This window comes from Phalacrocorax carbo, chromosome 4, assembly GCF_963921805.1.
Source record: "Phalacrocorax carbo chromosome 4, bPhaCar2.1, whole genome shotgun sequence".
Classification (NCBI taxonomy): Eukaryota; Metazoa; Chordata; class Aves; order Suliformes; family Phalacrocoracidae; genus Phalacrocorax; species Phalacrocorax carbo.
In genome coordinates, this window is record NC_087516.1 from 63,735,984 (window position 1) to 63,749,114 (window position 13,131).

The following is a 13,131-nucleotide window of genomic DNA, read 5'->3' on the forward strand; positions in this document are numbered from 1 at the left end:
CCAGTAAAGCTGGCCATGCTCTCCAGCCCCTGCCCACCCAGGAGAGACCCCCCAGCCCTGCCTCACCTGCCCATGCCTCTCCTGGCAAGGTTGATGGCCTCCCTGAGGCTGGGGCAGGCAGGCTTGGCTTTTTTGGGCCAGTGCAGAAACGTGGAGGTACGGGTTGACATTCTTGGCTGCTCTTAAGTAAAAGCCTGGTCACCCCAGATATCCATCCCTGTGCAGAAAACAAACTGCTCAGGGGTTTTGAGGTGCTGCTGTTCTTGTCTTTGTAGTCCTCTATCCCCTGGTGCTTTGCTTAGTCCAGGAAGGGCACACAATGAGAAAAAGGTTAAACTGACCCTAAAATACATGCAACAGCTTTTCCATTTACTCCAAGATATTTTTAACCTGCTCCTAAATCAGAGGCAATGAAGGGCTTCTGGCTTCAGCAACTAGAGATTCAGCTGCAGATGAAAAAACATTTGCTAATCAGCGGGGGTTTTCAAGTTCCTCTGTGTGATTATTCATCCTCATTACCACCATGAAGTACTAACTTCAATACCGAGCTAATATCTGAGTCATTGTGATGCTGCTGCTAAAAAGCACAATGTTGGCAGCCCTTGTGATGGGCTTCTAAGACTTGCAGTAGTTGTGCTTTTCTCAAATTTCAGCTGAAGCAAAATATTTAATTTCAAAAGTTTCAGCTTTCATTAAATAGGTATATTTCATTTTTATGCATGGTGATAGATGGCAATATAGAAATATATATATTCAATACATATAAAATGATGACCAGAAAATATGTATATTCACATATTTTTTATTTTGGCATCATAAGCATGCTTTGGCAATGTAATGCAACGCATTGTTGGGGGGGTGGGTGGGTGTACACAGTTACAAATTTTGGGTTCAGTGGTGAGGTGACAGTGTGGTACGTGACACTTGTAGGAGTCCAGCGCTAACACCTGCCTTAAGCTCCAGCTCTCAGGCTTTATGGGTGAAGGGCTGTTTGACTTCACCATCCCTGGAGGAATTTAAAAGACATGTAGATGTGGCAGTTAGGGATGTGGTTTGGTGGTGGGATTGGCAGCGCTAGGTTCCTGGTTGGACCTGGTAATCTTAAAGGCCTTTTCCAACCTAAATGAGTCTATGTAGCAAAGACCTGGGTCAGTCAGGGTTGCTAGGCTGCCTGCCCAAGGCAAAACAAGAGACACATGAAGCGACTCCTATGAAATATGGCTAGGGCAAAGCACTTGGCAAATGAGAACAATCAGCCTCATGGTTAGTAGGTGGGGGGCAAGGGCTTAACAATAGTTGCATGTGCTGTTTCAGTAAAAACACTACATATAGAGCAATTATTGATTAAAACAAATTTTGATGAGTGTATTTAAAAATGTAGTGGACAGAGGTTGGAAGATGAAACAGTGGTTTGGTTTTTTTTAACATGACATGTAATGGCAATCAAACAGACCGCACATATTTCTGGTAGTAGTGAAGCTGTAACTATAAAAAAAAAATAAAAATTAGACATTACTGCAACACCTCTGAAAGTGGAAGTGAAGCTGTGTAGTCTTATAGCGTGTTTCAGTTGCAGTGACCCGAAGAAGTGCAGGACACTGCAGTTGTTATCTTTACAGAAAAGCTGCTAGGGAAGACTGGGAAGTGCTGCTTGTTTTGATGGGCTTTCCCTCCTCAAATTAGAGTTAAGCCCAGGGACTTTCCCCCATATTTACATGCTGTTAGTGTTGGAAAAATCATAGAACCATAGAAAATCTCAAATAGGAAGGGACCTATAAGGATCAAGACATCATGTAGACCGACTCCAAAAAGTATATGCTGTGCTCTGGTTACATTAGGTGTATTTTCTGCTGCTAATAAAAAAAAAAGAGAAAACCTTCCTCCTTTCAGCCAATACCCCTTTCTGTTTTCAGAACATGTCTGTATTTTGTTTTACTACTACTCCTCTTGTCCTTTCTCAGCTCTTTTAAGGCTCTCTTCTGTAGCCTGCTTTTACCTTGCAGCTGGCAGTACGTTTGCAGGCACTGCAGGTTGCTGGAGGAAAAGGAAGCAGCCAGCCAGGGAGGCTGATGCAAGAGCCACTGAAACTGAGCAAAGGCTTTGGGGAGAAGCAGTTGATTGATCAAGCCAGGTAATTCTTCTCCTAAAAAGTAGTAGCCTTGTGTAGCAAGTGACGTATGTATTTCCTTTAATGAGCAAGAACTATGTATGCTGGAGTCATTCCCCATATGAAACATTTTAGGCCAGTTCATCTACCTATAGTGAAGTTTGACATACATTTTTTAAAAGTGCTTCATGCTAGAACAGGCAGGGCTACGGAGCCCGCAGCGCTGTGATTTTTTTTTTTTTTAAATCCCCCGGCTTCTCACTGCTTTTTGCCAGCAAAGGACAAAGAAATTTGTGCCCAGCAAAAGTGACCGCTTTCTGCTACCCTGACCCTGAGCAGCCCAGCAGCATGGGGAAGAACTGCATTAACTGTATATATCCAGAGCTTGCAAACTGCCTTAGAGGTGAGGAGTGGTGAGACTAAACCCACATGTTGGTAGCAAGCAGCGTCCAGCACATGCCACATCAGTCTGAAACCATTCCTAGTAATGAGGCTGAGAAAAAAAGCAAAATGTTCCTTTCAGAGAGCACGATGCAAGCATTGGATTGCAAGACTGGAAGTGAAGTTACAACTCTGGAAGGCAGTTCCAGCTCTGGAGCCCTCAGCACAGGAAGGACATGGACCTGTTGGAGCAGGTCCAGAAGAGGGACACAGAAAATATCCGAGGGCTGGAGCACCTCTCCTACGAGGACAGGCTGTGAGAGAGTTGGGGTTGTTCAGCCTGGAGAAGAGAAGGCTGCGGGGAGACCTTATTGCGGTCTTCCAGTACTTGAAGGGGGACTGTAGGAAAGATGGGGGCAACCTCTTTAGGAAGGCCTGTGGTGACAGGACAAGGGGCAATGGTTTAAACTAAAGGAGGGTAGATTTGGACTGGCTTTATGGAAAAATTTTTTTACTATGAGGGTGGTGAAACCCTGGAACAGGTTTGCCCAGGGAGGTGATGGAGGCCCTGAAAACAGTCATGGTCAGGCTGGACGGGGCCCTGAGCAACCTGATCTAGTTGAAGATGTCGCTGCTCACTGCAGGGAGGTTGGACTAGCTGGCCGCTAAAGGTCCCTTCCAACCCAAACCATTCTGTGATTCTATGAAAAAAAAAAAATCCCAAACAAGCTAGTTGTCAAAAACATACCTGAAATGGTTCTCTGATCCTCACTGTGATGAAGACCTCTCCTCTTCCCCTCCTCCCCCAGCACCTTCTAGCCCTTTCTGTAGTGGGGAACAGCTTCAGCAAATACTTTGCCCTTAGCTGAACATTAACTCACAGAACTAGTTTCCACTATTAACCTTCTGATTACACCCTGTGATTAACTCTGGCCACTGCTGCTGAGAGGGTGGCAGCCTTCACTTTTACAGCCCGGGGATTTTGTGCACCTTGTTTTGTGTGTCAGGGAATAGGGTAACATTTGGCTAAGCTTACTCAAGGTAGAAAAGTGGCTTTTTTGGCCATAAATGCCTTGGCTTTGACTCAATACAAATAACACTAACACAAGATGAGCACAAAGTGCTCGACGCTGGTGTAATTTTGTTGTGCGGGACCACATAACCGGGGTCCGTAGCCCTGACAAAAGCGAGGTGCTGGTGTCCTGCCTGCACGCCTCCCAGGTTAAATCAGCAGTTTCTAATACACCCAAGAAAAGAACCGGATGTTTGGCCTCAAGGAGACCTGACGCACATTTGCATCTATCATTTCTCTTCAAAATGCCAAGTTATTGCCATTTCTTAGTGGTGAAGCATAAGGTGCATGCGACTAACGTGCAGCACCCATGTGTGCAGGGTGTTTCGGTGCAGAACAAGCTCTGGGCTCAGGTGGAACCTGGAATTCCTTTTTTATTTTTTTTCCCTTGGGCTTTGTTCTGCCGGCACTGTGCTGACGTGTACCCGCTGCTACATCCGCCCTTCGTCACAGACTGCTACCCTGTCATGTGTCGCTGTGCCTCCCTCCAGCAGCCACGGGCCTTCGCCCATCCCAAAGGGGAAATCTTGCAGTGCTGGGAAGGAACAGGGAAGTCGGGTTGGATCCTGGGATCCTGCCAAAGAGGAAAAGTCTGTGGGGAAAAAAAATGAGGAGGCTGTTTCTACTGGAGGAGCTATGGCTGTGTGTTTGCATACTAAATAAAAATCCATCTGACTTCCGTCAGTGAAAGCTGGGGGTGACACAACCCACAAAATGTCCCTGGAGATGCGGGCAGGCTCTGGGAAGGCACCGTAACTAGCATGTGGAACAGGCTACTAAATATAGCACTGGAAGCTGCAATCAGGGATATGTTTTCTGCAATGCCAACCAATTAGAGGGAGTGACATTAAATTGGTATAGACTTTCCACCAATTTCCATATTGCAGCTCTTTCTTTTCTAGACACTCTCCTTTTGTAGAAAGAACTGTTGAAATCGTGTGTCTCTAGGTGATCTTTGGCGCTGATACCGCGATAGCAATGCTGCGATTGCACCACTGGAAGGAGTGCAAAAAGAAATACGGCCATCAAGGGCTTTATAGCTGCTGCTAAATCAATTACATACATTTTTATTTAGAAGTAGCATAGCACATACTTCTCTTTCACACACTCATACTTCAATATATCCTGTTAAGGCTATTTCACAGCCAAAGGAGTACCTGCCACTCTGGCAGAGGTCTGCCTGCTGCTGAATGCCACTGATTGACCGCTTCCACAGCTGGCTGGGAGGAACGGGCTGGGTCCTCAGCTTGTGCCTCAGAGCTGTGCCAGGAGGACCTGACCTGCATCAGCTGTGGTTGCACCTGCCCTGCTGGACAGCCGCCGTCTCAGGCGTTACCCTTCTGAGCCCATGGAAGCAGGGCGGCATTCGAACAAGGACCACTGACACGTAATCTCTGCATGCTTGCAATAAAATCTAATTGCTCTGTTCAAGCAGCAAACACTGTTGAATTAGACTCAGTATGTACCACCTCATACTGTAATGACTAGTTCCAGAATAGTATATCTGGATGGGACCGTAGCTTCCACCCAGAAACAATGCAGTGGTTGAGCAGTGCATTTTAGCAACAAACTACTTCTGTCAAGTTTCTCCTTTCAAAGGCAAAAATCTGTTTTAGACTAAAGGAGAATCAAAGCCACACTGCTTTTAGCTACTAGCAATCACAATAACCTCTCAGGGAGTCTTACTTTCTTTTAATCTACGAGAACAGCAGCTTATGTTAATCAAGGAGAAAAACCCCAACATTTCATCGCAGACTGTTTGGAGTTATGCCAGAAGCATCTGAGGATGGGGAAAGCAGTCACACTCGGTGCTTTGATGCTTGCTGACAGGCACTATACCAGAGAAAAAAGCACAGCATCACTTTTTGAATTACAATGTTTGCATTACTTTAATATAGGCATTAAAACATTGATACCTTCAAATGGACATCCACAATGACACCAACTGTGTTTTGGTTGATGTAGGCAAACGTATGAAGGTATTTTGAGGGAAAGCCAGAAAGAATTTGGCTACTGTGGCATGTAGTCAAACTTCCAGTCGCCAGAATAGGACCTGCAGCCCCGAGTTACGCTGCTGGCCTGAGCTGCGAGGGATGGGGGCAGCAGTTCCCCCAGCCAAAGCTGGGCAGCAGAGGAAGGGCTGCGGAGGGAGGCTGATGGTTAGGGCTGCTCTCTTGATCCGACCTCCTTTCTTCATAATCTCAGCCATTAATAATCGTAATGGTTAAAGTCACTAACAGACACTTGGTAAGCACCTTACGTACAAAGGGGTGCCAGAGTCCACTAGGACTTCCTCAATATGCAGCTGAGGGTATTTTCCTGTTTGAGATTACAAGAAAAGGCATAAACCATCTTCAAATATAAGCTCTTAAAAATGTGAAGAAATTTAGTCCTAGGAATTTTACAAATAATTTCGTAGAAACTAACTGTCCACCTCTGCACCTCACCAACTGAAGAGACTACGAAGTTGGACAGGATTTGCTAATTTACATATGCCAGGATTAATTGCATCCCATAATGCTAATTTTTTATGAGGTAGCTGTGGCAAGCTGTTTCAGAACCAAGGGCATTTTACGTGCACATGTGATAAGCATGAACTCACTCAGAGGACTGCCTGGCATTTTGCCTGTACAGTGCTTTCATCAGGCAAAGGTCTTCATTTAGGTGTCCAAGTCCCTTCACTAGTGTTATGAAAAATATTTTAGTCTCTAGAAAAAGAAGAGAAGAATTTAATTCCCTCTTCTCTTGGGAGTGGGAAAGGCACCTTATATGCTGCAACGAGACAAATCTTATCTGAGGTCGTTCTTGAAGTTACATACCTGATGGTGGGCATGACTTAATCCTACTACTCACAGCACTTTCTCAAGATGGGAACTTACTTTCCAAGTCCTGTTCAAACGAATATGCTGTGTTAATTTACACAGTGGGATAAGTAATCTACCACTTCATGCTCAAGGTCTGCAGGCAAGATATTCACTCGACAGGCACCTCTAAGCCTACCTGAAAGTGAAGCGTAAAGTACATACAGGAATTTTATGCATCTCAGGAGATGATGGAAGCTGACTGGAAGCTGTGGTTCCTCCAACAAAGGACCCTGGGCTAGACCTGCAATAAGTTTTAGCAGAACAGCCCCCAGAATAAGCATTTTTTAAAAGCTTTGTCTCCAAAGTCAAAATAGAAGAACCTGAACTGAATTCAGAGTATCTAAGTTAGTCTGTCAGAGTTGTTACCATGACTCCAGTTCCTACCACACTCCAGCATTACACTTCAGCACTAGAACTAATTGTACCGGCACATGTACACCCCACAGAATCCACATTTTGACAGGGGTACCTGAATGGCATTGGCAAGGCTTTGTGTCATAAATTCCACCTGCCCCCATCCCTGCCAGAAGAAAAGGAAAAGCTCTCTGAAGCTCAGTAATGAAGTGGCTCCTTCACTATCCTTCACCCACTATCGTATCAATCAAATAATTCATTGGGTAAGGGAGAGAAATTGAGATAGCGTTTGAAGGGGGGAAATACTCCACAACCGGTTTCTTTTAAAAATGAGTTGTATTTAATATTTGAACGCCTAAGGCTAGCACTGCTAGACAAATTGCATTATGAATTCTAGTGGAATAAAACATGATTTAAGTACAAAAGCTGGAGGAAAAAATGCTCACGCTTTCCAGAGGCAATGAGGTATTTTAACTATACAAAGTCTGAAAGTCCAGAAACATCTGCAGATCTTCCCCTTTGCACGGTGATCTTTGTTGAACATTGGGCATTCAGTAGTTCTCTCTTTCTGTGTGGGTTTTTCAAAAGGCCAAGGAAAAGTGCATAACCATCTTTAAAGATGAAGGACTTCTTACATCTGCCTTGCCATATTTTTAGACTAGTAGCTTTAAAACATTCGACCACTTTTTCAAGCCATTCTGATATATGGTGGAGGTTTGGATGTGTCTTCCTCTGCATCTAAGTCCTGGGCTGAAAACCGATCTGGGAAGTTACAAATTCTGTCCTGAGGGCCTGTGTGGGGAAGGAAAGAGGAAACCATTAAACCTGGTGTAGGTACTCGCACAAAATCCTACGTTCCTTTTGGCTTGGAGTTTTTTGGTTATCGAGACTTTGGCCTGGGATGTAAAGCTTATTCAGGATGTTCCTTCCACATCCCTGGTGAATATCCAAATACATGGAGGGAAACAGTTACTCACTTTGTACAGCGCAAACCATTTCCACAGCCTGATTTTGGTCCTCACTAGGTTGCAACCATTCCTATGAATGAAACAAGGCCATCAAAAACCGCATCTGTGAGTTTGCCCAGGAAGGTTTACCTGAACTCATTCTAAAACTCTGTGTAGTCCACTCCTCCTAACAAGTTTTAGTTTGAAAGTTTAAAGTCAGCTTCATGTTACACGCTCGGTATCTTTAGTAAAGAACGGCTGCCTTGTAACCTCTACCCATTAATTCCCTACCGAACAAGATGGTCGGACATGCATGTTTAATAGAGCATCGGAATTACTCTAGTAGAGGAATAGCTGGTATTTACTGAGTTCTCTTACCAGAGACATGCAGCTTGTGCCCCATCACTTGAGGTAGAGTCCTCGTAAATTAGCAGTAAAATGTGGTGTGTTGTTGCCCCTACACTTCACACGTGGTACAGGGGATATTTTTATTACTGAATTTGTAGTTGTAGGGATAAGGCATCTTGGTGTGTAAGTACCAGTAAGTCTCCAAAATGCTGTACCAGGAGCAACTGTTGGTTTAAGGGTGAGGGAAAAAGGCGCAGCTTTTGAGGAGAGCAGGAATTCATAGGAAATGGGACCACAGTAGCTTGAGCACTAATGGTCTGGAAAATGGAGATAACTTATGCTAGGTCTTACACAAGACTGTAAATAAGAGGGGGGTAGTAAAGTAGTAAAAAGAAAAATACAAAAACCGTAACACCCTTCTAACACCCACTTAATTTCTTAGAATTAGCCCTGGATGACTGAGGTAGAGCTCAGGTTAGGTTTACAGAAGAAAAACACATCTTCTCCACAGTTTCTCCCCCTCTTACCCACACTTAGTACAAATAAATGGGTGCCCTGGGCGCCTCACTCACCATCCCAGTTACACTATCGTAGCACGAGCAGCACGGAAGACTCCGGCATCCCAAGTAAGCCATCACCAGCACAATAGCAGCACTGCAGATAGATGCCGCTAGCATGGCTATGTTAGCACCCTTGACTACTTTATTAAGTATGAACTTCTGCAAGCAGAAAAAGAAATGTTAAAGCCATATTCAAAAAGTGAAGCTCTCCACCAGAAAATATTCTAATGACTTGCAAGAATATTGCGATTGCATCGTAGGAGATTGATTCAGAGTCAGTGTTATTTAAGGCTTTTCTTCCTGTGCTCTGAAGAACAAGCCAAGTGTGAACCTCAAATAGGAAAAGAACAAGCAGTAAAATAAGGCTTCTGATTAAATGTAAGATTCTATGCAATGGCATCAGGTTTGGAAACAGCTTTAACAATGAGTAGAAACCCAAGGGATGGCTGCTCCTCTTCACATTGAATACGAGAAATGTCTGACTATACTGCACCTTAGCAGCCTGACATTTCCATTTGTCCTGCAATGAACTATTGAACAGCTTCATCTATCTGGAATACCTTCATCCCCACAAGAAGCCATCACTCGTACCAGGTTTGTGGCACAAAACAGCCAACTCATTCCTTCTTTTCAGCTTTACTGTGGAGGATACACTTGACATAATAGCCAGTTTTAACCAGCTGACCTGTAACCGCTGTAACTTTATCACCTGAGGTGCATGCTGGAAAGGATTTGAGCCTAGCAATTGCTCAGACCAGGCCAGGAATACAGCTGGCAGCTCCCCCTTTTCATGAGCAGCACCGTAATTGTTTTTTTTCTGGCACAACCCAATCCCTTCTGTGCTCAGCAGCAGCAGCAAACCCCACTGTAGTGTGTTTAGGGACACACCTAGCATGCACGCCTCCAGGGACGAGCTGTTGCTCTCAAGCAGCTGTTTCTCAGACCGGTGTTAGCTCACATAGCCACCGAACCAGCCGTGCTGCAGGAGCTAGCTATAAAACACCTATCCGGCCCTGCATGGGTTTTGTGGTTTTCGGTACCTAACTTGATTCTTAACTGGAGACTTATACAAATGTTCTAAAACAAGCACCCTGCTGCCGGCACCACTTCAAACTCTTATTTAGGCACCCTGGAAGTCTGGTTCTGCTTCCAAGTCATACCTAGCAATGTCTGCAGATTAAGACAGTCGTGCTTCCCAGCAATAAGCGTGATATCAGTACTTACGGTATGGATAACATGGACTGGGGCAGAACTCAGCTCCTCCTCTTCACCATAGTTGAGTGTGAGTGAGCTATAAACTATTACAATGAGAATGGCAACACAAGAAATTATGGAAGCAACTATCAGCACATTCACCTAGACACAGAAATTAAAGGAGAAAAAGAAAGGGAGCAGGAATTAAAACTATCCTCTGAAAAATCCATGCGATTAATACAGACAAAATGCACTAACAAGCATTGCAGGTACCGGCCTTTGACCTCCCGTAACACTAAAAAGCAGCTGGTAGCAACAGTCACTTGGAAGCCAAACACAGAGCAGTAAAGGTTTCCATGATACTGAATTTCTGACTGAGTCCCAAGTCTTAACCGCAGGTGCTGGCTCGACCCAGAGCCTTTGTTCTTAGAGATCTCTTGCTTATAAACCATACCTCCCCTTGGAGTTTACATGGCTGGAGAGACCTGCCTGGGAAATGTAAGCCAATTAACTTGTTTCCTATCTTAGTGTACGCAGTTCTTAATAACAGGAAGGAAGACCAAAAGAAATGCATTCAAAAGCAAGTGTTTTTACAGATTTTTGCTTGTTATTAGAGCCAGCACTTGTCTGCTGCAGCAGAAAGTGAGGTAACGCTGCATCCTCCTTTTACTTAGGAATGTGGCAGCTTTTGTGAAGGTAACTCGAGGAAATATGCTCTCAGTGCTTCAGAAGGACCAGCCAGCTTATTCCCTACCAAAACCATTTTCGATTGCCCTGATGTTTTGCCGCTGTCCTGCACACACACAACCATCCACACACCCCCACCCCAACCCCTACCCCCCTCGGCTTACAAGAACTGGGTTCTTCCTCTGAGAGGAAAACAAAGCCAGGACGCCTGGGACTCCCATCACCTGCAGAGCACAAAAGGAGCTGGTAACTGGGAGACAAGCATCAGATTTAGAAGATCAACTACTACAGAGCAGAGGGAAGGCCCTCGTTTTCAAGGCTTGGATCAGAGTAACTTAGGTCAGAAACGGAAAGAGGATTACTGATTTCTTCTGTTTTTCTCTGCAACAACTCCTGGGAGCAGGACACTGCATGAAATGCATCTTCCCGCTCACTACCCCCACGACAGCAATCCTCCAACTGGCTTTACAGCTCTGATGAAATAATAAAACTGATTAAATAAGTAAGTCCAATTTAAGTGCTAAAAACATGCACTGCTTTCCCAAGTCTTTATGCATTTTGTAGATGGAAGAAAGGTATTACTGAAAGGAGACGGGCAGCCTCTGGATGGGAGAGCGCGCTTCAGTGCGACTCCCTTGCGGCACGGCTCGCCAGGGCACCAACATCAGGGCGCTGAACGCCAGGGAGTGAGGATGCCCGCTGCCCACTCCTCGCTGCAGTACGCGGAATTAGTGGCACTGTGCTGTGGGATGCAGATCATCACCCAGATGTTCATCTGCCTGATGTGAGGATGAAGTGTTCCCCTCCTAATCTTCGGTGGCCTCTCTGTGGTCATTATGCTTCTGCAAAAAAACCCTGTTGACTGCCACTATACCTCATCTTCTTCATTATCCAGTAGAAACGTATTTTATTTTGCTCCTTCAGAGGGAAGTTCGCTTGCACTCTCCTGCCTATACCACAGAGTAAGGTAACTTCTATTATCTGGGTCCAAAGCAGGAAACCAGGGGAGAGCTGGCAAGAAATCCTGGCCTCCCTCCCACCCCCAAGCCGAGCACTAGTAGGTAGCAGTGGAGGGAAAAAAACCAAACCCACAAAACAAAGCATAGAAAATATAGTGCCACTTTACCATCCCAGCCCAAACTGGAGCTCTGGTTTTGCTCAGCTGAGACTCTGTTCTGAAAATGCTGTCTATGAACCCGCTGACGACGCACACCGTGCTGAAGGCTATCTGGAACAGACCCAGCACGACCATGTTCCTCTGGTTAAAGATGAAGTACCGATAGCGATCCATTCTGCTTTGATTCGCACATCAACCCCCACACGCGGAGACCGGAAAGCTGCGCCCCGGCCCTCCAGGGAAGGGGAGGACAGCTGTTCCTAGGCAGGAGAAAGAAGGGACAGAGCATCAGCACGCCAGGAGCACGGGTGGGTGCGCAGGGACCTGCGGCACGGCAGGACCACGCGTGCCCCAGCGGCACAGAGTTCGTCTCTTTCTGATGGGCAGCAGAGGAAGCCAGCAAAGGTGAGCGGGCTTCTTGAGAAATCCCTCACGCTGCTGGGAGGCGGGTGCCCGGGACACCGCCTCCGATGTTTTCGGGTAGAGACGGGCGATCTCCACGCCAGGCCCCGCCGCTCGCCTTTTTCCTTCGGGGGTTTCTGCGGCCCGGAAAGGTGCGCTTGGGCTTTGTTGCTTTGAGAAGACAGAGCTCGGCGGCTCGCCAGGAAACCGCTCCGGCGCCGGCCCCCCCCCCCCCCGCTGCTGCCCGGCACCCAGCGTTAACGGCCCGGGACCCCGCCCGCCCTTCTCCCGTCTGTCTGTCTGTCTGTCCGCCCGTCCGTCCGTACCCACCCCGCTGGCCCGCGGCAGCTCCTCACCTGAGGCGGGAGCGGAGGGGAGGGCAGGGGCCGGCCGGCCCTCAGCAGCGCTGCTCGGCGGCGGCTCCGGGCCCCGCCCGGCACCGGGGCAGGTACGGGGAAACCTCCGGCTCCGCCTCCGGGGGTAAAAACAAACACAAAAAAAAAGTCCCGAGTCGGTGCGAAAAGAAACCGAAGACGCTGGGAGAGGCCCCGCCGTGCCGGCGGCCCGGCCCTGCCCCGCCCGCCCCCGCCGCCAGCGGCCCCCGGGGCGCCGGGCCCCGCGGCAGGCAGGGCAGCCCCGGAGGGGGGGGGGGCTCAGAGCCGCCCCTTTGCTGCCGAGCTGCTGCCCTAAGTGCTGCTCTGGCGTGACGAACCTGTCATGACTTGTGCGATCAGTTTAAGTTGATAGGCAAGGGCTCCCCTGGCACGCAGCTGCCCTCTCTGCTTTGGAAAGAGCCCACCCAAGCGCCTCTAGCCAAATCCGGCCCTACCAAGCACCGCACTAAAGCGTGCCTACCCTTCAAACATTAAGATTCAACTCACAGCTTGGCTCTCATTTCTCTGAACAAGCCCACAGCACCCCCATGGTGTGAGCAAAGGATGGTCACACCAGTGTCGGGCTGAAAGGCAGCCCGGCTGGGTAAAGCCAGCCCAGCGCAGCAGCATCCTTCACAGAGCTCAATTTGGAGATAATACAAACCCATAGCAAGCGCTCACCCTTCCAGCTTTAGGACTGTGAAGGTTCAACAGGCAACGCCAA

General features: G+C 47.2%; 1 protein-coding gene and 1 long non-coding RNA gene across 3 annotated transcripts; both read right to left on the reverse strand.

Annotated features, from left to right (window-relative positions):
- Nucleotides 1-226: 226 nt before the first annotated feature.
- LOC135313140 (uncharacterized) lies at nt 227-3,354 on the reverse strand. Its single transcript, XR_010372736.1, has 3 exons — nt 3,237-3,354; nt 1,997-2,143; nt 227-1,006 (listed from the first exon to the last, which is right to left on the reverse strand). It is a non-coding gene; the product is annotated as an uncharacterized LOC135313140 (long non-coding RNA).
- A 3,741-nt stretch (nt 3,355-7,095) lies between these two features.
- Nucleotides 7,096-12,772, reverse strand: LOC135313141 (uncharacterized). Of its 2 annotated transcripts, XM_064450201.1 has the most exons (7): nt 12,390-12,732; nt 11,641-11,891; nt 10,679-10,738; nt 9,858-9,989; nt 8,646-8,792; nt 7,756-7,816; nt 7,096-7,570 (listed from the first exon to the last, which is right to left on the reverse strand). In XM_064450201.1, exons 2-7 carry the CDS (start codon nt 11,803-11,805, stop codon nt 7,467-7,469), a joined length of 669 nt encoding a protein of 222 aa, XP_064306271.1. In that variant the 5' UTR covers nt 11,806-11,891; nt 12,390-12,732; the 3' UTR covers nt 7,096-7,466. The 2 variants fall into 2 exon arrangements, with proteins under 2 accessions (XP_064306271.1, XP_064306272.1); XM_064450202.1 differs by lacking the exon at nt 7,756-7,816 and having other exon boundaries at nt 7,485-7,570; nt 12,390-12,772.
- Nucleotides 12,773-13,131: the final 359 nt, after the last annotated feature.

Excerpts from the sequence above, each read along its gene's own strand:
- LOC135313141 (XM_064450201.1), bottom strand. The coding sequence starts at position 11,805 with ATGGATCGCTATCGGTACTTCATCTTTAACCAGAGGAACATGGTCGTG. Across the intron at positions 8,793-9,857 it reads CAGTCCATGTTATCCATACC|AAGTTCATACTTAATAAAGT; the intron begins GTAAGTACTGAT and ends TTCTGCTTGCAG. Across the intron at positions 7,817-8,645 it reads ACGATAGTGTAACTGGGATG|GAATGGTTGCAACCTAGTGA; the intron begins GTGAGTGAGGCG and ends TTTCATTCATAG.